This window comes from Anolis sagrei, chromosome 6 (assembly GCF_037176765.1).
Source record: "Anolis sagrei isolate rAnoSag1 chromosome 6, rAnoSag1.mat, whole genome shotgun sequence".
Classification (NCBI taxonomy): Eukaryota; Metazoa; Chordata; class Lepidosauria; order Squamata; family Dactyloidae; genus Anolis; species Anolis sagrei.
The window spans coordinates 43870004-43895609 of NC_090026.1; the positions used below are offsets into that span (position 1 = coordinate 43870004).

General features: G+C 43.1%; 1 protein-coding gene across 3 annotated transcripts in view; it reads left to right on the forward strand.

The window, feature by feature from the left end:
- The first annotated feature begins 12690 nt into the window (after positions 1 to 12690).
- The window catches only part of CACNB1 (calcium voltage-gated channel auxiliary subunit beta 1), a 93478-nt gene continuing 80562 nt past the window's right edge, over positions 12691 to 25606 (forward strand). For 2 of the 3 annotated variants that reach the window (XM_060781091.2, XM_060781093.2), the window contains exon 1: positions 12692 to 13146. In XM_060781091.2, coding sequence (XP_060637074.2) covers positions 13060 to 13146 — 87 coding nt within the window. In that variant the 5' untranslated portion in view covers positions 12692 to 13059. Of the gene's footprint in view, positions 13147 to 25606 lie in introns of all 3 variants that reach the window. The other variant, XM_060781094.2, reaches the window with a different exon arrangement.

Sequence of the window (25606 nt, forward strand, 5' to 3'; positions counted from 1 at the left end):
ACCTTTGTAGCTCATTGAGTGCCTTCTGATCTGGGAATGCCTTTTTTCTGGCACTATCTCTTGTTTTATTTAGGATTGTCTCATTATATTTTCTGTTTCCTTGACTATTCTAAAGCCTTTGACTGTGGATCATAATAAATTGTGGCAAGTTCTTGGTGGTATGGGCATACCAAATCACCTTGTCTCTCTCCTGAGGAATCTGTATAAGGACCAAGTAGCAACAGTAAGAACTGACCATGGAACAACAGACTGGTTCAAGATCGGGAAAGGCGTACGGCAGGGTTGTATACTCTCACCCAACCGATTCAACTTGTATGCAGAACACATAATGCGATGTGCGGGGCTTAACAAATGCAAGGCTGGGGTGAAATTTGCTGGAAGAAACATTAACAACCTTAGATATGCAGATGACACCACTTTGATGGCCGAAAGTGAGGAGGAGCTGAGGAGCCTTCTAATCAAGGTGAAAGAAGAAAGCGCAAAAGGTGGGTTGCAGCTAAACATAAAAAAACAAGATTATGGCAACAAGAATGATTGACAACTGGGAAATAGAGAGGGAAAATGTAGAGGCAGTGACAGACTTTGTATTTCTAGGTGCAAAGATTACTGCAGAAGCAGACTGCAGCCAGGAAATCAGGAGACACTTATTTCTTGGGAGGAGAGCAATGTCCAATCTTGATAAAATAGTGAAGAGTAGAGACATCACACTGGCAACGAAGATCCTCACAGTCAAAGCAATGGTATTCCCCATAGTCACCTATGAACGTGAAAGCCGGACCATAGGGAAAGCTGAGCAAAGGAAGATAGATGCTTTTGAACTGTGGTGCTGGAGGAAAGTTCTGAGAGTGCCTTGGACTGCAAGAAGATCCAACCAGCCCATACTTCAGGAAATAAAGCCCGACTGCTCATTGGAGGGAAGGATAGTAGAGACAAAGTTGAAGTACTTTGGCCACATCATGAGGAGAAAGGAAAGCTTAGAGAAGACAATTATGCTGGGGAAAGTGGAAGGAAAAAGGAAGAGGGGCCAACCAAAGGCAAGATGGCATCCTTGAAGTGACTGGATTGACCTTGAAGGAGCTGAGGGTGGTGACAGCCAACAGGGAGCTCTGGCGTGGGCTGGTCCATGAGGTCACAAAGAGTCGGAAACGACTGAACGAATGAACAACAACAACAATTTTCATGGTAAAATGCATTCAAAGGAGGTTTATCATGTCTCCTTCTGTGATGTCATCAGTATAGACTCTTGCCTTGTTGAGCATGCAGTCTTACCCCCACAGGAAGGAGTGTCACAGTGGGAATCCCTGGGCCTAGGAATCTCCAATCCACTTGATGCAGTCTGCTTCTAAACAGGTTTATTCCCAAGCAAGTCCTTTGAGATCAGCAGGGAATTTCCTGAAAAAATGTGTTTAGAATTCCAGTGAATGAGAAATAAGCTCACCAGGAGCATATGATTAATAATTTTTATATCCGGACTGTTCTGCGTGCTGTGCTTCCTTTCTTCAATCCATTTTCATCCCTACCTCTCTTCTCTGGTGAATCATAATGTCAGAGCAATGTAAATGAACTATCTTTGTGAAACTCTTTTCATGTGGAAGCAAAGGGAGAAAACTCATAGTTAAGCAAGCACATTTCAAATATTTTACTGTCTTCCTATTGTACAAATGTGTTTTAATCATGCTGCTATGTTCTTTGAGCATTCATTCGGTTTAGGGCATGGTTCATATAAACAGAAAGGGATAAAATTACTTCGGGTAGTAATTGGACTAGTGTTTTTTTTTTCATGAAAGAATGCATAGAAAAATATATTAAAGGTCTGGTATCTGTCTGTTATTCTCTTGGGCATTTATGAACAAAATGTCAAGGTAGAATCCTAGCTACCTACCTATTCATCTCTGTGATAGAATCACTTGAGTGCTAGATGGCTATTTATTTATCTGCTGGCTTTCTGCCATCTAGACCAAAGTCTTCCAGAGATAATTTAAAACATTTACAATAAAATTTTAAAACAATTAAAACATCAACATAAACCTTTTAAAATCATTTTAACAGTAAGCAAAAGTTTTAAAAGTTAAATACAACCGCCCAATAAAAAGACCTTTTACTTGGCAGGATAAAGAGAAAGCATTCCTCTGTAGATCTTAGAATTCTGATAGGCTCATATGGGAAATGCAGTCTTTCAGACACTATGGACCTAACCCATATAGGGCCAGCATTTTAATTCTGTCTGGAAATGAGCCAGGAGCTGTTTTAACAAGAAACTTATATGCACCATGAAACTGGCCCTGGTCAGCATGCTGAATGCGGCATTTCAAAGCTGCTGAAGTTTCAAGTTCCCAAAAGCAGCACCAGTTATTTGACCAGCGTTTATCAACCTGGGAGTCAGGACCCCTGGGCGGGGGTTAGGGTGTCGGAAGGGTTGCCAAAGACCATCAGAAAACACGGTATTTTCTGTTGGTAATGGAGGTTCTGCTTGGGAAGTTTGGCCCAATTCTATCGTTGTGGGGTTCGGAAAGCTCTTTGATTGTAGGCGAACTATAAATCCCAGCAACTACAACTCCCAAATGTCAAGATCTATTTTCCCCAAACTCCACAAGTATTTACATTTGGGTATATTGACTATTTGTGTCAAGTTTGGTTCAGATCCATCATTGTTTGAGTCTACAATGCTCTCTAGATTTAGGCGAACTACAACTCCAAAACTCAAGGTCAATGTCCACCAAATCCTTCCAGTATTTTCTGTTGGTCATGGGAGTTCTGTGCGCCAAGTTTGGTTCAATTCCATCGTTAGAGGAGTTCAGAATGCTCTTTGATTGTAGGTGAACTATAAATCCCAGTACCTACAACTCCCAAATGACAAAATCAATCCCCCCTCCTAACCCCACCAGTATTCAAATTTGGGTGTGTTGGGTATATGTGCCAAATTTCATCCAGTGAATGAAAACACATCCTGCATATCAGATATTTACATTATGATCCATAATAGTAGTATAATTACAGTTGTGAAGTAGAAACAAAAATAATTTTATGGTTGGGGGTCATCACAACAATGCGCCATGGCATCAGGAAGGTTGAGAATCACTGCTTTTGACCTTCTTTTCATTTTGAAGGAAGTATTGAACAATCTGAATGTTTGGGCCATAATGTATAGAAATGTGGTAAAATTGCTAATATATCTCCCAGTTAAGGTGGATGTTTTTTTAAAAAACGTGTGATGGGAAGTTGCTGCTAAATGTGAGAGAAATAAGGTTGAACACTTAGAAAGCCACCCACTACATGGCTACAAGCCTCCTCCCAGTAGACTCAAATCAAGGAAAAGCTTTATGAGAACTACCACTTCTCTTGGCGTCCCCCCAGCAACAGCAAGGGTATCCCTCTGGGCAGCTAAACCAGGAAATCCCAACTGGATGCCCCCCCATGAAGGTCTTCCTCCAGGGGCAAAGCAAGAATGGGCAACTTGGAAGTCCCTGAACAGACTCAAAAGTGGGGTGGGCAGAGCAAAAGACCACCTGGAAAAATGGCACTACCTAAAAGAATCCCACACCTTATGTGACTGTGGAGCAGAACAGACAACTTCATATCTGTATGCTTGTCCACTATGCCCTGCCTCATATACAGAGGAAGAATTGTTGGAGGCTACAGACAATGCCATTGCTGTTGCCCGTTTTTGGTCAAAATATATTTAGCCACCTGTGCTGCTTCTATTTTTATGCAATGCTTTTGATACAAAATAAAAAGGTTAAGGTGGGTTGCTTTGTCTATTTGGAGGCAAAAAATCCGTCCAGTTTGGGAGATATGTGAAGGTAGAGGAGAGTGAAAGCTTGCCCTTCTCAATAGGCTCAGTAAAAGTACATTACTGAAGCTCCTCCTGACTTATGTGATTTTTCTGAATAATAACTTTTGCCATCTTGACCATGCGCTGATGTGAACTGGCTACACATCCCAGGTTTCCTCTGTGAAATGTTGAGAAGTCCACAAAGTGTCCAGAGGTTCCTCTTCATTTTTTCTTCTCATAATAAACACTGAGTTTGAAAAGTACCATTCTGTACCAGTACAGCTAGCCCTCCACATTTGCTGGTTTGACATTTTGCAGATTTGATTATTCAAATTATTTAAATGTTCTCTCTAGGACTGTCTTCAGATCTCCAGAGTGATTCGTCTAGAATTCATGCTGGAATACCAAGAGGTTCCTAGAGAAATCATATCTCTAGGAATTTCTCGGTCCTCCGGTGTAATTCTATAGTCAGCTTTCCAGCAGAAAGCTGGAGGACCTAGAAAAATGTTCTATCAGGTACAAAACAAACAGTTTTTCGCTTTCACAGGGTTCCTATTGCTCTGACTTCAGCGAATGTGGCAAGCTGACTGTAATTCCCTGCGGGTCCAAATGAATATTTTGAAATAGTGACAACACCACACAATGATGAAAGCACCATGGAAAACCATATGAGATCTGCACCATTGAATAGAACAGAACAACATGATTCCCATGTGGGCTTAACATGTCTTTACACACTGCAGTACTTTCAAGGTCTCCAATTTCCATTACACACCTGCTGCTATCATCCTTCTATCTCACTTTTATCCTGCTTGTTGTTTGATCGCAATCTCTTCTTTGTTATTTTGTCCCTCAAGAGAATACTTGGCTGGCGTTGGAGGAACCAATGAAAGCAATGAGATCCTGGAAGCAGCTGCAACAGAATAAGCCGAATTTCTTCTCTGTGGAAACCTGCTGTAGACAATTACACAGTTGAAGCTGAGCAGGCACACACGCACTTGCATTCAAGAGGGCTGAGCTAACCTCCCTGGAGAGTGATTGAAACCTCAGATAAAACTAGGGAATAAACATTTATTCAAGGAAATTCAACAGCAATTCTTCCTGTTTTGGTACCAGCAAGAGGATCGGTGCCAAGATTACCAAAGCCAAACGCAAACTATTAAACCACTGGTGCTGGCTGTTGCACTCCAGGACAGGAAAAGACCTCTGACTTTAAAACACCACACCATTGAATGGAAAACATTCCTTTTATTGAAGATAATTAGAAAGCAGCAAGTAAAAAGTACTTAAAAGATATCGGTAAATCCAATTAGGTAAGAAGATAAGCAGGAGCAAAAATAGTCCAGGGTAAAGTTCAGCAAAGTCCATAAATCAAAGTCCACACTTCTCTAATATAATTCAGGAAAACAGGAAACATTCATTCAAGGCATGAGTAGGCATTCATACACTCCAAGAGTCCAAACCATGAACAAGAAATACTTAAACAAGAATCTTTCAGGCTAAGCTTCCATGAAACAAAGAATGAGAACTACACTTGAATCCAACGATGCTTCATCTGACTATATTCCCCAAACCTGGAACTTTTATCCCCTTGTTAAACTATTCCATGCACTCAGGAATTGGTTTCGTTTTACTTGCGATCTCCTTATCTTTTTTTGTCGAAGCCTGGCAGATCACCAAAGGCACTGTTCGGCCTATCTGTTTTGACTAATTTTCTCTCGCCTTTCTATTTGTGTAGTTGGTTAAACCCCTGTGCCGGCAGGACTGAAGATCGACAGGTTGCAGGTTCGAATCCAGGGAGAGGCAGATGAGCTCCCTCTATTAGCTCCAGCTCCTCAAGCGGGGACATGAGAGAAACCTCTCACAAGGATGATAAAAACATCAAATCATCCAGGCGTCCCCTGGGCAACGTCCTTGCAGACAGCCAATTCTCTCACACCAGAAGCGACTTGCAGTCACTCCTGACACAACAAAAAAAAATGCTCATTAAGTTTTGCAGCTGGGCCAGGTACCCAGTTATTTTCAAGCCTCAAATCCTGGAAACCTTCTGGTAGCAATTCAGGGAGTATACTATCTGTTGCACTCCCTTCAGGGACATTCTCATGGGAAGCTACACTTTGCACAGGGGTCTCCTGGTTCTTCTCTGCATCAGTATCATTGACCAAACCACTGCCATCTTGAAATTCATTGGCATCACTACCCACATCCAAAGCACCCTGACCCTGAAACATAATCACAGGCTGAACTCCAACACTGGCACTGACGCTCAAGACCTGCAGATACTTTCAATCTTTAGATGCTGATGTTGAGAAAGGCTTGTGTTAACAAAAGGTACCACAAAACTGTCATGTAAAATCAGCAGGCAAATGTATTTGATATGATCTGAGATATATATGAATATATCCGAGATATTCATGAAAATAAGCTATTTACAAAATGGTCTAGTTAGTGCTAATAATGCCAGTGTGCTTAGGATTCGAGCAATAATTTCCAATTAATTAGTGTGCTGCATTAGATGACCATCCATGAAAACCCATTGGTAACACACTCTCTCAGAAGAAAGCAATGACAAACCTCTGAACAAATCTTTAAGTCAGACAGCTTGAAGGCATACAACAATAACAACTTGAAGGTCAGCAAAAGAGAATACAAACAAAACTGGGGGAGAAAATACCTACAACTGAGACAGAATGGACAATCTTAAAGCCAAGTGTTTCCCCTAGGAGGCACCAGACTCCACCATAAAGATTATGCTTGATCACGGAAGCTAAGCAGGATGAGCACTGGTTAGTACTTGGAAAGGAGACCATGAGTAAATGCCAGGCGCTGTATCCCAGATTATCTGGCAGTGCGGACTCATATAATCCAGTTTAAACCAGAACACCTGGGATCAGATCCTGGGATATAGGACCTGTCTAGAAGGTCCTGTAGACTGTTTTTCAGAGGAAGAAACTGGCAAAACCACCTCTGACTATTCTTTGCCTAAGTAAACCCAATGAAATTCATGGTGTCACCATAAATCAACAGGTAGTTTGAAGGCACACACCCAGAGTTTGAAGAAGATAACTTGAAGATTGCAATATCGGGTTTATTAATCATGGCAATATTGGCCATTTCGGAAAAGAAGATGGAAGTGAGTCAAGAGGAGGAAAATAGGCAGAGATAAGGGACCAAGTGCCTATTATATTTCTTCAGTGCATCTACTTCCTCAAGCTAATAGCTATCCCTTCATTTTGTTGTCTCAGACCATGCTTGCCTATGATCCCAGTTGTCATTTGACTTCCCACCTTGGCATTCCAGTCTCCTATAATGAAAATAATGTCTCTTTTTGGTGTATTATCCAGTAGGTGCTGCAGATCCTCATAGAACTGATCTACTTTTGCTTCTTCAGCAGCTGTGGTTGAAGCGTATATTTGGATCACTGTAATGTTGAAAGGCTTTCCTTGCACTCGAATTGAGATCATTCTGTCATTTTTTGGGTTGTATCCAAGCACTGTTTTAGCAACTTTCTTATTAATTATGAAGGCACTCCATTTCTTCGGTGTTCCTCTTGTCCGCAGTAGTAGATCTGGTGGTCATCTAATGTGAAGTGGCCCATTCCAGTCCATTTCAGTTTGCTGACCCCCATAATGTCTATCTTTAGTCTTGACATCTCACCAATAACAACATCCAGTTTGCCCTGGCTCATAAATCTTACATTCCAGGTCCCTATGGTGTGTTGATCTTTAGAGCATCAGATTCGTCATTCACCTCCATCACAATCAGCCGCTAGCCTTCCTTTCGGCTTTGAGCTAGCTGCATCATCACATCTGGGGCTAGTTGAACTTATCCTCGGCTCCTCCCCAGTAGCATTTTGGCCATCTTCTGACCTGGAAGTCCCATCTTCCAATGGCATACCGACATCTATCTGGTTGTACTGATCCATTTAGTTTTATTGGCAAGAATACTGGGGTGGTTTGCCATTGCCTTCCCCAGGGATCACGCTTGGTCTGACCTCTCTGCCACGACCATCCCATCTTGGGTGGCCCTTCACGGTTTCACTCGTGACATCATTGAGGTGCTCAAGCTCCAGCGCCACAACAAGGCAGTGATCCTTTGTTGGAGTTTCAATTGTTTATTATTATATAATGATAATAAAGCTATACTAGGACTTCTTTCTATTTTAATGTTCATTATAGCTTCTATTTCTCTAAATACTTTTCCCCAAAATTTATTTACATATTTACATTGCCACCACATATGTATATATGTTCCCGATTCTTGACATCCTCTCCAGCAATTTTTGAATAGTTTTTATTTATATTTGCTACTAGCCATCCCCTGCCACGCGTTGCTGTGGCCCACATGGGGGTCTGTGTGGGAGGTTTGGCCCAATTCTATCATTGGTGGGGTTCATAATGATCTTTGATTGTAGGTGAACTATAAATCCCAGCAACTACAACTCCCAAATGTCAAGATTCTATTTCCCCCAAACTCTACCAGTGTTCACATTTGGGCACATTGAGTATTCGTGTAGAGTTTGGTCCAGATCCATCATTGCTTGAGTCCGCAGTTATCTCTGGATGTAGGTGAACTACAACTCCAAAACCAAAGGACACTGCCCACCAAACCCTTCCAGTATTTTCTGTTGGTCATGGGAGAACTGAGTGCCAAGCGTGGTTCAATTCCATCGTTGGTGGGGTTCAGAATGCTCTTTGATTGTAGATGAACTATAAATCTCAGCAACTACAACTTCCAAATGAAAAAAATCAAATTTTTGAGTGAAAGACATACATTGGGTTGTTAGGTATCTTGTGTCCAAATTTGGTGTCAATTCGTCCAGTGGTTTTTGAGTTCTGTTAATCCCACAAACGAACATTACATTTTTATTTATATGGATTCTTACTGGTGTTAAGTACCATTTCCATATTAACTTATAATTAACTTATAATTAAAACAGCAATTCCTAGACGACACAGCCGGACTAGATCCCTTCCAGTCCGGCTTCCGTGCGGGGCACGGGACAGAGACTGTGCTGGTCTCCATCACGGATCACCTTCGATGCCAGCTTGACCAGGGCAGGTCAGCGCTGCTTGTGTTATTGGATCTCACAGCAGCATTTGACACAGTCGACCACAATCTTTTGACCCACCGCCTTGCTGTTGCTGGAGCCAGGGGGACAGCTTTAAACTGGCTGTCCTCCTTTCTTCACAACCGTGGACAGCGAGTGGAGAGGGGAGGCCTGGTCTCTGAGAGGTCCCCTCTATCTTGTGGGGTTTCTCAGGGGGCCATTCTCTCCCCCCTGTTGTTTAACATCTATATACGTCCACTTGCTCAGCTGGTTCGAGGTTTTGGGCTTGAGTGTTATCAGTACGCCGATGACATTCACCTGGTACTGAAGATGGAAGGCCGACCGGACTCTGTACCCGATTGTTTCCATCAGTGCCTCGAGGACGTTATTGGATGGCTGCGTGCCAGCAGGTTGAGGGTGAATCCAGCAAAGATGGAGATCCTATGGCTGGGTCGACCGGGCAGTGGGGACATCCAGCTGCCTACCCTGGTGGCGAGGCACTACGCCCGTCATCATTGGTAAAGAGTCTGGGAGTCCTTTTGGACCCTCTGCTGACGATGGAGGCCCAGGTCTCCGCCGTTAGCAGAACCGCCTTTTTTCATCTGCGGCAGGCTAGACGGCTGGCTCCCTACCTGTCCAGGGACGACCTAGCTACAGTGATCCAGGCCACGGTCATCTCAAGACTGGACTACTGTAATGCCCTCTACATTGGCCTTCCTCTGTCGGTGATCCGGAAGCTCAAGTTGGTACAAAACGCAGCTGCTCGGCTTCTTGCGGGAATTCCGATGAGATGCCACATAACACCAATCTTACTACAGCTGCATTGGTTACCAATTGAGCACCGGATCACTTTCAAAGTGATGGTACTCACCTTTAAGGCCTTGCATGGTCTGGGGCCGATGTATCTGAGGGACCGCCTCACCCCCTACCAACCCCAGAGATCCCTCCATTCTGAGGACCAAGATCTATTGGAAGTCCCCAGTGTCAAGACCTTGCGCCTAACAGCAACCAGACGCAGAGCCTTCACAGCAGTGGCACCGTTACTCTGGAATACTCTGCCACCTGAAGTCCATGCCTTGCAGGACTTACCAGCTTTCCGCAGGGCATGTAAGACATACTTTGTTTCGACAGGCTTTTAATGTTTGATATTGCTATTTTTAAATTGTTTTAAATGGCTTTTAAAAAATTATTATTATTATTATTATTATTATTATTATTACTTTATTTGTACCCCGCTAGCATCTCCCGCAGGACTTGATGCGGCTTACATAGGCCAAGGCCTCAAAACACAATACAACAATACAATACCTAGAGCAAATTAAAACAGTTAAGCAGAAATAAACAACAGCAATAACAATACATCGAAACATCAAGACAATATAAAACTGGGCCAGGCCAGGGTAATGGGTACAAGATTAAAAGTGCTGATGTAGCAGGAGGTATGTAGGATTATAAAGTAAGTGTGGTGTGCGGTGTGCAGCAATCTTAATTCTGTTAAAGTGCTTCTAGGACTTGGTATTGGGGGTTCCTAATCTGAAAAGGCACATCGGAACAGCCAGGTCTTCAAGTTCTTTCTGAAGACTGCCAGCGAAGGGGCCTGTCTAAAATTTTGTTAGATTTTAGCCATTCTTGTAAGCCCCTCCGCAGGCCCATAGCCAAAATTTCGTTTCGGGGGGGGGGGGCTGATTTTTTTTCGGGGGGGGGTTCGGGGGGGGCTGAGTTTCGGGGGGGCTGAGTCCGAGTGAACGAGGGTCTAGCCTAGCAAACTTTTTGTATCATTACCCCAATACCCCCATGCATATGGGATACATTGAGTATGGTGATCAGATCATGATATGAATAAACATAACAGTTTAAATAATGCATCAGTAAGGCCTTTTCGCGAACCACCATGAGAATTTCGGGGGGGGGGGTTGAAGCCCCTCAAGTCCCCCCCTGGCTACATGCCTGTCCAGATCCATCATTGTTTGAGTCCGCAGTTATCTCTGGATGTAGGTAAACTACAACTCCAAAGCCAAAGGACACTGCCCACCAAACCCTTCCAGTATTTTCTGTTGGTCATGGGAGAACTGTGTGCCAACTTTGGTTCAATTCCATCGTTGGTGAGGTTCAGAATGCTCTTTGATTGTAGGTGAACTATAAACAGGCCGGTAGCGAAGGGGGGGGGGGGTTAAGGGTTCAACCCCCCCCCCCCCCCCGAAATGTTTCAGATTTAAAAAAAAAAAACTGGTTTACTCATGAATTTGAACTGGTTAACCAAATCCCCATGCTAAGTCTATGAGATGCAAAAAATCAAGAGTCCCTCCAGAACTGCAAGCACTATCTCAAGCAAATATTAGCAATTTATTCACACTGTCATTACTTGCAGCAATAGCCAATGTAGTTGTTCTGGTACAGCTTTATTTGCTTTGTATTAAATGTTTGCTTGCAGTCCTAGGTTTCAGGGACTCTGCAGAAAGGTGGCTTCTTTGGTTGCAGTCATAGGGCAAGTCACCTGTCCATCATCGTTAAATTTTGGTCCCGCCCCTTGCTCAGGGCAATTGGGAAGGGAAGGGAGCCATTTTTAGTTAGTCTCAGCAAAGTAAGCTTATATATAGGATGAGTGCAAGCTTCCCCTGTACAAAAGCTTCAACCCTTAAGACTTTCCAGGGGAGAAAGGTCTTAAGAGTCTCCAAAGAATTTCCAGGACCAAAGAACTCCAGCTGGAGAACATCTACTGCCTTGCTAGTAGGTCCACTCGGCGTTCGAGACGCAGTTCGACCCGGTAGCAGAGCCCACATCAGTAAGGGTTAGATTACAGTTAGCCTGGGAGAAGTTACGAAGGGGATTTTTCTTTAAAGAAGAAGTTATTGAAGACAGTTGCCTGTCCTTCGTGGGCAAGATTAGGAATTCACCAGTTGCCTAAAAGCTTGGAATCATTTGCTTAACTTTACTGAAGACAAGAGAAGTTTCTGTTTGATTGTTCATTAATAAAAGACTTTGTTGTACTTCTCAAGCCATCTAAAGATTAGGTTCTTGTGGGTTTTTTCGGGCTATAGAGCCATGTTCTAGAACATGGCTCTATAGCCCGAAAAAACCCACAAGAACCTAGTGATTCCAGCCATGAAAGCCTTCGACAATACATCTAAAGACTGTTTGTGGTGGAAACCTCTGAGAACTTCTCTTTAGGCCCCCTGGCTTCCCGCTGGGCAAAGGTTGCACATCCTGTTCTAAAGACAATTATTTACAGGCCCAATGCTCGACAGAACAGTACTGAAGCAACCAAGTTGGGGGGGGGGGGTGGAATGTTGAATGCTCTCATTAAGGAGGCCAGACTTGGTGGAGGTGGTTGACAAGGGCGGAGCTGCAGGCTATTGAAGGCTGCTCTGCCCCCTGCTGTGCTCTTTGCCCCCCCCCCTGCGAAATTTTCAACCCCCCCCCCCCAAATTTAAACCCCTCCCAAAAAATTTTTCTGGCTACGGGCCTCACTATAAATCCCAGCAACTACAACTCCCAAATGAAAAAATCAAATTTTTGAGTGAAAGACATACATTGGGTTGTTAGGTGTCTTGTGTCCAAATTTGGTGTCAATTTGTCCAGTGGTTTTTGAGTTCTGTTAATCCCACAAACAAACATTACATGTTTAATTATATGGATTCTTACTGGTATTAGGTACCATTTCCATATTAACTTATAATACTTTTTCCAAGCAGTCTTCAAAGGTTCTTCCTAATGTTCAGATTGAATCTCCTTTCTTGGAGTTTGAAGCCATTGTTTCAGAAGAAGGGCAGATAGGAGCAGCAGCAGGTGGATGCTGATAGGATGATGGCCTTGGAGGCTGCCCAGGAGGAGGGAGGATGGGAGGCTGGTTTGGGGCAACCCAAGTAAGGCTGGAGCCAGCCCTCCATCTCCCCTCCTCCTCCTGGGCAGCCCCTCCCTCCCATCTGCGCATCCCCCTTGGGCTCAGCCCACCCCACGCCCACCTTGCCTTCCCTCTCCCTTTGGCAACAGCAGCAGCAGCAACAGCCACCACCGCAGGAGCCTCTCCAGCCTTCCCTGCTGCTGCCAGGAATTGCCTTGCGCCCTCTCTTCTTCCTCCATCCCCGCCTTGGAGAGGGCAGCAGAAGCCATGCCGAGGCGACGGGCGTGAGGAAGGGGCTTGTGCCAGCCCCCGGGGGCGCCCCTTCCTCCCTCCCCGGCTTTGGCACCATGAGCCCGGCGTCGTGAGCGCAGGCGGCGGCGGGCAAGGGGCATCTCCATGGTGCAGGAGGGCGGCATGTCACGCACACCTTACAGCTCCAGCCAAGACATCCAGATGGAGGTCTTAGACAACCCTGGTCTCCAGGTGAGAAGGGGGGGGGGAGCAAGAGGGAGGGGGGAACTTTGGAGGTGGAAATATCACCTTCTGGAAAAGGATGGATGGGGAAAGAAGGGGCCAAAGGAATCAGGGAAGGGCTGATCTTCATCCACCCTTTTTCCCCTGGTTGAATTCGTCCCTGCTCGCCCACCCCTCCCTTGTTTCTCAACACGTACAGACAAGCAAGAGAGAGATGATGCTGGCAAGGCTTTTGCTTTGAGCCTCCCCAGTGATGAACAGCCATCTAAAGGGGTTAGGAAGTATTTGAAAGGCAACCTCAGAGGGATGTGGGATTCCTAGATTGGGGAGAAGGGAGGAGCAGCAACAGAGGCAGGAATGGCTGTTGAGTCTAGCAGTCCCTTTGATGCCTAGGGATTGCAACTTCCACAGAGAGAGCCCTTCTTCTCCCTTGGCACTAAGGAGAAGGGCTCTCTGGTGTCTAACTAACCTAACTAGGTTGTTGTGGTTTTTTTGGGCGATATGGACATGTTCTAGAAGCATGAACTATGATAAAATAATTTTTAAAAAATTTAAAAAAGAAATAAAATTAAATTTAAAAAAGAAGCATTCTCTCCTGACGTTTCGCCTGCAACTATGGCAAGCACCCTCAGAGGTTGTGAGGTGTTATCTGCTTTGATAATCTGGTTCTAGAAGCATGAACTATGATAAAATAATAAAAAATATATATCTAAAAGAAATTAAATTAAATTAAAAAAGAAGCATTCTCTCCTGATATTTCGCCTGCAACTATGGCAAGCATCCTCAGAGGTTGTGAGGTGTTATCTGCTTTGATAATCTGGTTCTAGAAGCGTGAACTATGATCATATATATATATATATATATATATATTAAATTTTAAAAAGAAGCATTCTCTCCTGACGTTTCGCCTGCAACTATGGCACGCATCCTCAGAGGTTGTGAGGTGTTATCTACTTTGATAATCTGGTTCTGGAAGCATGAACTATGATAAAATAATAAAAAATATATATTTAAAAATAAATACAATTAAATTTTTAAAAGAAGCATTCTCTCCTGACGTTTTGCCTGCAACTATGGCAAGCATCCTCAGAGGTTGTGAGGTGTTATCTACTTTGATAATCTGGTTCTAGAAGCATGAACTATGATAAAATAATAATTATATATATATTTAAAATAAATTAAATTAAATTTAAAAAGAAGCGTTCTCTCCTGACGTTTCACCTACAACTATGGCAAGCATCCTCAGAGGTTGTAGGGTGTTATCTACCTTGATAATCTGGATTATATGGCAGTATAGAAGGGGCCTTAGTGTGTCATACAGTCTGCCTTGTATTTCCCAACTAACCAAATGTCTTGTCGAAGGCTTTCATGGCTGGAATCACTGGGTTGCTGTATGTTTTTCGGGCTGTATGGCCACATTCCAGAAGCATTCTCTCCTGACGTTTCGCCTGCAACTATAACAGGCACCCTCAAACCTCACAACCTCTGAGGATGCTTTGTCGTAGATGCAGGCGAAACATCAGGAGAGAATGCTTCTAGAATATGGCAATATAGCCCGAAAAACCTACAGGAGGTTGCTTGCCATAGATGCAGGTGAAACGTCAGGAGAGAATGCTTCTAGAACATTGCATATAGCCCAAAAACCTACAGGAGGATGCTTGCCATAGATGCAGGTGAAACGTCAGGAGAGAATGCTTCTAGAACATGGCCATATAGCCTGAAGAATCTACAGGAGGATGCTTGCCATAGATGCATGCCAAACATCAGGAGAGAATGCTTCTAGAACATGGCCATATAGCCTGAAAAACCTACAGGAGGATGCTTGCCATAGATGCATGTGAAACATCAGGAGAGAATGCTTCTAGGATATGGTCATATAGCTCAAAAAACATATAACAACCCAGTTATTCCAGCCATGGAAGCCTTCGATAAGACATTAACCTAACTAGCTCGCTCGGGGCTTCCGCTTCCTGATTTGATTCAGACACCAGGAAGGCCCAATTAGTAAACAGCAAAATAAAGCAGGAGAGAGTCATAAAACTGGTTGGGTTCCCACCCTGCACTGTTTCGTGCAAGCGGATGATCTCAACTCAGTGCCTGTTCATCTATCTTTCCAATCCATCCATCCACACATGCAAACAGATGACAAAGCCAGACCCACAGAGGGACTTTGACAGTGTGCCTCTATAAAGTTAAGGGAGGGCATGGGTGATTGGGTGGGTATTATTGGATGCTATCGAACACATAGGAGCCCCAGTGGCGTAATGGGTTAAAGCACTGAACTGTTGAACTTGTTGACTGAAAGGCTGGCAATTCGAATATTAGGAGCGGGGTGAGCTCCCGCTGTAAACCCCAACTTCTGCCAACCTAGCAGTTCGAAAACATGCATATGTGAGTATTTATTTACTACGTTTATATACCGTCCCTCTCAACCGACTCGAGGCGGTTTACAGTCGTTACCAAGACCATAAAATACAATTAGAATACAATGAAAAACATTAAGATAATGTAAACCATAGCATCTATATAAATAAAAATGTAATGTTCGTTTGTAGGATTAACATAACTCGAAAACCACTCAACGAATTGACACCAAATTTGGACACGATACACATATCAGGCCAACGAGTGCCCATCACTCATACAAACACTGAAAAACACAGCAGAACAGACTTAAAAAGCAAAAAAAACCTAAAAAATTACAACACATATATACACAAACACACATATATAGACATATACACAAATATATACACACATAAAGCACATATACACAGACTGGGCCACAGCAATGCATGGCAGGGGATGGCTAGTCTATATAAATAAAAATATAATATTCATTTGTGGGATTAACATCACTCAAAAACCACTGGATGAATTGACACCAAATTTGGACACAGTACATCTATCAGGGTTACAAGTGACCTTCGCTCATAAAAACACTGAAAAACACAGCGGAAGAGACTTAAAAAGACAAAAAAATACATTACAATGCATGTGCAAAACCACATATATACACACAAATGCATATATATACATATACATAAATATATACACATACAAAACACATATACAAAGACGGCCACAGCAAAGAATGGCAGGGGATGGCTAGTAGTCAATAAAAACATATATCATTGTCCAATCACATCGTCCAACCATTCCATTTTCCTATGTCTGTTATACTGTGTTTGCAAACGCCTGCTCAAAAAGCCAAGTCTTGACTCTTTTCCAGAATGTTAAAAGGGAGGCGACCAATCTCATATCCCTAGGGAGGGCATTCCATAGCCGAGGGGCCACCACTGAGAAGGCCCCGTCTCTCATCCCCACCAGCCGTACTTGTGACGAAGGTGGGATCGAGAGCAGGGCCTCCCCAATTGATCTTAAGGTCCTGGAAGGTTCATAAGGAGAGATGCGTTCGGATAGGTAAGTTGGGCGAGAACCGTTTAGAGTAGATCAATAGGTACTGCTCCGGTGGGAAGGTAACAGCGCTGCATGCAGTCATGCCAGCCACATGACCTTGGAGGTGTCTATGGACAACGCCGGCTCTTCGGCTTAAAAATGGAGATGAGCACCAACCCCCAGAGTCGGACATGACTGGACTTAATGTCAGGGGAAAACCTTTACCTATCCTACCAAACACATGCTTGTCTCCTGGTTCTGGAAAGAGAATCGTGGCAAATGTTAAGGCATCTTTGGAGATGAGGGAAGGAGGGTGCTTTCATCTTGTTCTCTGCCAATGAGTTCCAGAACGGTTGAACATGACTCAGATTTCTCCAGTCTAAAAAAAATCAAGAGGAATGTTCAAGGAATGTATATGATTCTTCTGATTCATGGAGGAAGGGTACTTGTAAGAGCTGCAAGGACAGTTGGAGATATAAAAGTAAAGGTTTCCCCTTGACATTAAGTCTAGTCGTGTCTGACTCTGGGAAGTAGTGCTCATCTCCATTTCTAAGCCAAAGAGCTGGCGTTGTCCATCGTCACTTCCAAGGTAATGTGGTTGACATGACTGTATGGAGCGCCATTACATTCCCGCCAGAGTGGTACCTATTGATCTACTCACATTTGCATGTTTTTGACCTACTCGCTTAGCAGAAAGTGGGCTAACAGCAGGAGCTCACCCTGCTCCCCAGATTCGAACCGCCGACCTTTCAGTCAGTAAGTTCAGCAGCTCAGCAGTTTAAGCCTCCTACACCTCAGGGGGCTCCTAAGATATACATACAGATAATTCGAAGTATATCAATGCCTGGAGCTTTGAAAACACACTTTTTTAGACAACAAGAGCGTGATAAGCCTATGGCTTTTCTGTATAAGGTACACTACTTTATGTGAATGTTCTAGAAAGCAGAGTTGATTGAATAGCAATCTTTCAGGTTCAAGTAGAATCCCCATTCTTCACCAGTGGGTGTTACTAGGTTGCTGTGAGTTTTCCAGGCTGCATGGCCATGTTCCAGAAGCATTCTCTCCTGACGTTTCACCCACATCTTTGGCAGGCATCCTCAGATGTTGTTAGACCTCACAACATCTGAGGATGCCTGCCATAGATGTGGGCAAAACATCAGGAGAGAATGCTTCTGGAATATGACCATACAGCCCGGAAAAGTCACAGCAACCTAATGATTCCGGCCACAAAAGGCTTCAACAACACAGTGTTACATTCCCAAAGTCAGATTTATTCAGCAGCACTTTTCAGTTAAGGCATAACAATGCCATTTTTCGTGATCCTGGAGACGTATCTTTCTTCCAATTGAGATATTGCTCTCCTTCTGACTCAGATCTCCACCTCACTCCTCCTCTTGTTTGTCATAGTTTCTGTCCTTGGTTGTTGGGAACTCCAAGTTGGCATTCTTAGAAAGGATGCCCTTCAAATTATAGCTAATAGATGACACACAGTTAATTGGCTTTGGTTTTGTGATAGTCCATTATTCATCTGCTAGTTCTTGAGGAAGAAGATGGACCCTAGCTGGAGACGGAGGCGAGGATAGTCATAAATAATCCCATGGCTCCATGAATAATATGCTAATCTGGTGGTGTTTAGAGTTGTTGACAGGGAAAGTGAGTAGTTGATGTTTTCAAGTTATAATAATAATAATAATAATAATAATAATAACTCCTGACCTCATGATCGTGTTAAAAAACTAAGTATAGATCGTTGACCACAGTCAAGGTGGTCCCAGTGGTGATTGGCACTCTGGGTGCAGTGCCTAAAGACCTTGGCCTGCACTTAAACACAATCGGCGCTGACAAAATTACCATCTTCCAGCTGCAGAAGGCCACCTTACTGGGTCCTGCATGCATTATTCACCAATACATTACACAGTCCTAGACTCTTGGGAAGTGTCCGACATGTGATCCAATACAACAGCCAGCAGAGTGATCTTGTTTGCTGTGGACTCATCTTGTTGTGTTTCAAATAATAATAATAATAAATACTCCTGACATCATGATTGTATTAAAAAACCAAGTATAGATCATCAGTGTTACAATCTCAGGTGACAGCAGGTTTGAAGAGAAACATCTGGAAAAGCTGACACAATATGAGGATTTAAAGATCGAACTGCAAAGACTCTGGCACAAGCCAGTCAAGGTGGTCCCAGTGGTGATCGGCACACTGGGTGCAGTGCCTAAAGACCTTGGCCTGCACTTAAACACAATTGGTGCTGACAAAATTACAATCTGTCAGCTGCAGAAGGCCACCCTACTGTGATCTGCACACATTATTCGCCGATATATTACACAGTCAGAAGAAGAAGAAGAAGAAGAAGAAGAAGAAGAAGAAGAAGAAGAAGCTCAGCAAGATGAGTCCACAAGATGAGACTGTACAATGTATCAGTCCTAGACACTTGGGAAGTGTCCGACATGTGATCCAATACAACAGCCAGCAGAGTGACCTTTTTTGCTGTGTTTCAAATAATAATAATAATAATAATAATAATAATAATAATCTTTATTTATACCATGCCACCATCTCCCAGGGACTCCGGTGGCTTACAAATAGCACACAATGGTACTTTGCAACATATAAAATACAATATATCAGCATTAAAACCAATAACACATTTAAAATCAGACATATAAAATTAACAAAAGCAAAAAGATCAACAAAATATGGCAATAACCATTGAATAAAAGATCCATAGAATTATACATCTTAGGAATAAGCTAGAATGAGTTTCAGGGGGATTCTGGTCTCTATTATTCCATTCAGGTCATCATGGGGAGTAGAGGAAATGGCGCTGCTGAATCTAGTAGGCAATGCGAAACAGCAGATCAGGTGGAAATTTAGATACCAGAAGATGCCACAGTATTATGATTCTTCTCTCCTTCCTCCCTTTAGGGTGTTCAGATAATAATAGAATTAGAATAGTGGCAGAATGTGCCAAGATAAGCAGGAAATGCTAAGTTGCTTGGGACCTGTTGCTCAGACGTAAGCTATGCCAAAATGCCAAGTTCTTTTGACTGTTTATGAGCTTTAGAGGAGTGTAGAAAATGCCAGCTGAAAAGGACAGGGAAACATAAGATGCATTGCCCTCTTTTTGATGGAAACAGCAGCCTGAGACGTGTGGGTTTTGTCTCCTTTTTGGATGTGTGTGTCCCTGCTGGTGTGATGGTACCATTCAAATCTGTTGCTTTTCATCCCCTTGTGAAATCCACAAAGTGTCCGAGGGTTTTGTGTGTGTTTGTGGAATGTCACCAGTAAGTACACCCTTTCCTTGGGGCGCTTCCTTTGTCCCACTCCCTTGTGGTCTCCCAGGTGGTGGATCCCCCACTGCTTGCTGCAGCTCTGAATGACGCACGTGCCTTAATTAGAACAAGGGGAGGAAAGGCCTAAAAATACCAACCCCGGGCTCTGCTTCCTTGCCTTGCCCTGCCTAGCCTTAAAACTACGAGAACCATGTCTGTGGGGGCCTGCTAACAACTGGCTTCTTTCGGACAGCTGTCCCTCTCCCTCTCCCTGAGACATGCTTGGGAAGTGTTTGGTTCATTCCAGCCTCAGTTTCTCCCTCCTCCCTTTCAACATAGGGCAGAAGGGTCTGGATATTTCCAGGACTTCAGTGAGGGACTCTCCCTAGACCAAAAAGACAGCCACCCCTGGGAGACCGAAGAGGCGGGTAACATGATTCTTTGAAGCAGGTGAAAGAAGGGAAGCTGATAAATTCGACTTCCCGTCTCCTAAAAAGGAACATGGTGGTGTTTGCTTGCTCTCTATATTAAGAGATACGGGCAGGTCGTAACCAGGAAAGAGTTAGAAATTAAGGAAAGAAGGCAACACTGTTGTGGAGGAAGATAGGAGTATGGCTGAAATCCGTACCGTATTCCTGTACCTTTAAAGTAGTGTTTCTCAACCTGGGGGTTGGGGCCCCTGGGGGGGTCGTGAGGGGGTGTCAAAGGGGTCACCAAAGACTCACAAAACACAATATTTTCTGTTGGTCATGGGGGTTCTTTGTGGGAAGTCTGGCCCAATTCTAACGTCGGTGGTGTTCAGAATGCGCTTTGATTGTAAGTGAACTATAAATCCCAGCAATTACAACTCCCAAAATGTCAAGGTCTTTCCCCCCCAAATTCCACCGGTGTTCACATTTTGTCATATTGAGTATCCATGCCAAGTTTGGTCCAGATCCATGATTGTTTGAGTCCCCATTGCTGGATGTAGGTGAACCAGAACTCTAAAACTCAAGGTCAATGCCCACCAAACCCTTCCAGTATTTTCTGATGGTCATGGGAGTTCTGTGTGCCAAGTTTGGTTCAATTTCAAGGTTGGTGGAGTTCTGAATGCTCTTTGTAGGTTAACTATAAATCCCAGCAATTACAACTCCCAAAATGTCAAGGTCTTTCCCCCACAAACTCCACCAGTGTTCACATTTGGGCATATTGAGTATCCATGCCAAGTTTGGTCCAGATCCATCATTGTTTGAGTCCGCAGTGCTCTCTGGGTGTAGATGAACTACAACTCCAAAACTAAAGGTCAATGTCCACCAAACCCTTCCAGTATTTTCTGTTGGTTCATTTTCATGGTTGGTGGAGTTCTGAATGCTCTTTGACTGTAGGTGAACTATAAATCCCAGTAATTACAACTTCCAAAGAACAAAATTAATCTCCCCAGCTCCACCAATATTCTAATTTTGGGCGTACTGGGTATTTGTGCCAAATTTTGTCCAGTGAATGAAAATACATCCTACATATCAGATATTTACATTACGATTAATAACAGTAGCAACATTACAGTTATGAAGTAGCAACAAAAATAATTTTATGATTGGAGGTCACCACAACATGAGGAACTGCATTACGGAGTTGTGGCATTAGGAAGGTTGAGAAGCACTGCTTAAAGGTTGTGTAGAAGAAGTAATTTTAGTGTAATGTTGCATGCTACACAGCAGGTAACAAATAACACCATTTCAAATTCCCAATACAACCATTAAATGTATAGGAGCCCACTCCAGTTTCATATGGGCAACCCTATGCAGAAGTCTAAAGTATAGTTTTAATCTTCAGAGATGGAGGAGCTCTACACACACTTATCGATCGATTCATAGTGTCTTCCTGATACCACATTAGCTTTTTGACAGTTCCAAAGTGAATAGTAGGCATGGTTAGGTTTGGTCGTAATCTTCGTAATTTGGAATAAATTCAGAAAGATTTGCTTTTTGAAGCGATTTCGAAGTTTTTAAGGAAACCGGAAGTTCCTTTGCCCTTCTGAAGCTTTTTCCACCATTTCTGTTGTGAAGCAATAAGTGAGTTGGAAATGGTTCAGCTTTTCCCTACTTCTGGTCTCAAGCCTGGGAAGTGTTTAAAACGAGACTGGATTAAATCCCTTTCTTTTCCTCTCCCCTCGCTTTTGGTCACAAGCCTGGGAAGCATTTTAAACATACTGGATGGATTTACTGTCTTTCCTCTCCCCTCACTTCTGGTCACAAGCCTGGGAAGTGTTTCAAACCAGAGTGGATGAATTTCCTCCCTTTGCTCCCCCTACCCGCTTCTGGAGTAAAGCAACTACTTTCAAAGTAAAGACCACCCAATGAAACAGGAAACAACACTTTCAAACCATTAAGGAAGGATTTGGAAGTCTCTGAAGTTTCGAAAAGTTTTGGACAGTTTTTTCTGTGAAACTCGAAATTGACTTCTGAATCGAACCACCAAATGAGTTTTGAACCATTTTTTAAAATCAAACAAGCCTAGTGAATAGCACTGGGCCTCCAGGCAAAACGGGTAAAAAACCATGTGGTCCCCTAAATGACATTGAATTGGGAGTTCCAACATCCCTGGCTAGCCTGGCTAATTCTAAGGAATGGTGAGAGTTGCAGTTGACCAACATTTGGAAGGGCACATCATTCCTAGCTATGATTTAGGGTTTTGTTGAAATGTTAAAAGAGTTTTGTGTGCAATATATGATCTCAGTAATCCCATCTTTCCCCATCTTCTGGGATGACCAGCCATCCCACGTCCTTTCCACATTGAGGTCCATCAGTTCCCCGCATTCTGTCACTTTCTTTCTACTGTTTGGAGTCAGGTAGCACCTGACTCCTGAAGACAAATGTAGGGCTCTGTTTCCATGCGCTGCAGCCTCATGGAGTCCCACTGGATGTGTCATTACATCATGTAATGACCTCCATGGGACTCCTAAGGGACTCAGTTTCCAAAGCACATGGAAATAGAACCCTAAACCTGAGGGGACAAAATCCTAAGCCTCTGATAGGTGGAGTAAACTATTCTGGTTCCCCAACTATCCAGAAGGGGACATTTTAAAATTCACAATGTTGATTATATAGCCTCCTTTGGGGAAATCCTAGAAACCCATACAGGGGTGATGTAGGGAAGTCAGAAATTGCTGTATCAATTTATCTCATATTTTGCACAAACATACAAAAAGAACTGGATTCACACCATTCTTTTTCAAGCAATATGTCTAGACGACAAGGGCTTGGTAGAGGCATTGCCATGCTGGTTAGGGATTATATGACTAATTGTCCAAACAAAGCCTTTTCCAGGCGCTGCCTACTCATCCATAGTTTATGGTACTACATTGGAAGACAGGTTGCATGCCTCCTGCAGATATTCATGTGGTCATATGTATAGGCAACAAATAAGCAAGCATCAAAAGAAGAAAAAAGGAAGAGGTAGTCTGTTAGTACAAGTTTGAGCATCCCTTACCTGAAATTCCGAAATCTGAGATATTCCAAAATCCATGACTGTCCACATTGCTTTCTGATGATTGGTATAGACAAACTTTACTTAATGCACAAAATTATTTTTATAAATGTCTGTATAAAATTTCTTTTAGGCTATGTGTCTAAGGTGTATGTGAAACATAAAATGCTAATCATGTTTGAACTTGTATCCCATCACCAAGATACCTCATTATGTATATGCAAGTATTCTGACATTTGAAAAAACCCCAAATCTAAAACACTTCTGATCCCAAACAGTTCAGACAAGGGATACTCTACCTGTATTTCATGAACATGGTTTCACCCACAGCCTTGGCACCTGTGCCTATAAGTCAAGAGTGAGCAACTTGTAATTGTCAAATGTGATTGGCAACTCTTATTACCCTTAACATAACAGTTATTATCCCTCAATAATGACTATTCTGTCTAGGATTGATGGGAGTGGCAACCCAATAATATCTGCAGGGCAATAATCTGCCCTCCTCAGTCTGAAATTCTGCATGCAGAATGACAGGAGTTGAATTTCAATGTAGTTTTGTGTGGGTGGATGTGCGTGCACACAAACAGTGGTTCGGGATCATAAGATGCTTCCTTATGCATACATTTCTATCTGCCTTCAGCAGAAGTGCCTGTGTGCATTTAGTTTAGAAGAAATGTGAGCCTTTCCTCACTGTTGCCATGCAAAGATAGGCACTTGGAATGGCAAGAAGTTCAAAACCGTATATCTGGTTGACAGAGCTTGGAAACATTAAGTTGTTTAGCCCTGCTAATTGGTTTATAGATTACACAGCCCAATGAAAACATTTTTTCCTTGGTGTCTGGGATTTTAGGCCTGTTCCTGGGGTTATTTGGGGTGCTCATTCAGAAAATTGCATTGAATAAATGACATCAGCTCTAGTTTCTTTGATATTGTTATCATGGTTTTCTATGGGTGAGCGGAGTGAAGAGTGGTATATGGCATATGTTCTGAATCTCAAAAACTAGAACTGATAGGGTACCATTTTTGGAATCAGCAAATCAAATATACCCGGAAACAGGACTAACATTTGAGACAGCAACAAATGTGTTGGCCACTGTTATATTTAAAATAGACAGACCCAATTAGTTAAGCACATTACTGATATACAGCTTCTAAATCTGGAGAATATGATTTCATATATTTAAACTAGAGGTCTGTCCTTTCAGATGTTGGAACTGTAATTCCAAACAGCCTTAGGCAGCATAGTCAATAGTGTGGGATGCTGCAAATTGAAATTCAACATCTAGAATTCAATGGATTGTCACTCCTGATTTAAAGTCAGGCCCCTTCCACACAACTGTATAAAATCCCACATTATCTGCTTTGAACGGGGATATATGGCAGTGTGGACTCAAATATTCCAATTCAAAACAGATATTGTGGGTTAGTCTGCCTTGATATTCTGGGTTATATGGCTGTGTGGGCCCGTAGTTGTTATTTCCAATGGGTCTAGACAAGTGGTTCTCAACCTTCCTAATGCCGCGACCCCTTAATACAGTTCCTCATGTTGTGGTGACCCCCCAGCCATAACATTACTTTTGTTGCTACTTCATAACTGTGATTTTGCTACTATTATGAATAAATATCTGATATGCAGGATGTATTTTCATTCACGGGACCAAATTTGGCACTAATACCTAATACATCCAAATTTGAATTCTGGTGGGGTTGCGGGGGATTGATTTTGTCATTTAGGAGTTGTAGTTGCTGGGATTTATAGTTTACCTATAATCGAAGAGCATTCTGAACTCCGCCAACGATGGAATTGAACCAAACTTGTCACACAGAACTCATATGACCAACAGAAAATACTGGAAGGGTTTGTTGGGCACTGACCTCGAGTTTGGGAGATGTAGTTCATCTATATCCAGAGAATGGGAGTATTTATAAAAACAAAAGGGAAAGACTGTTTTTTTCTAATAAATAGTGCGAAGGAGTCCTCACCTGGCCTTTGGGGCGGGGCCAACGAGGCGGCCTTGCGACCCCTCCAAAATAGCCAGGCGACCCCCCTGGGGTCGCGACCCCCAGGTTGAGAACCGCTGGTCTAGACAGATTGAAACAATGGGAACTTGGTACATCAATATGCAGGTTCCATTTTCTGGCTGTCATACTGGGTATGATGATGGGAGTTATTGTCCAACACATCTGGAAGGCATGTGGTTAGGGTTGTTGTTTATTCGTTCAGTCGCTTCTGACTCTTTGTGACCTCATGGACCAGCCTACGGAAGAGCTCCCTGTCAGCCATCGCCATCCCCAGCTCCTTCAAGGTCAAGCCATTCACTTC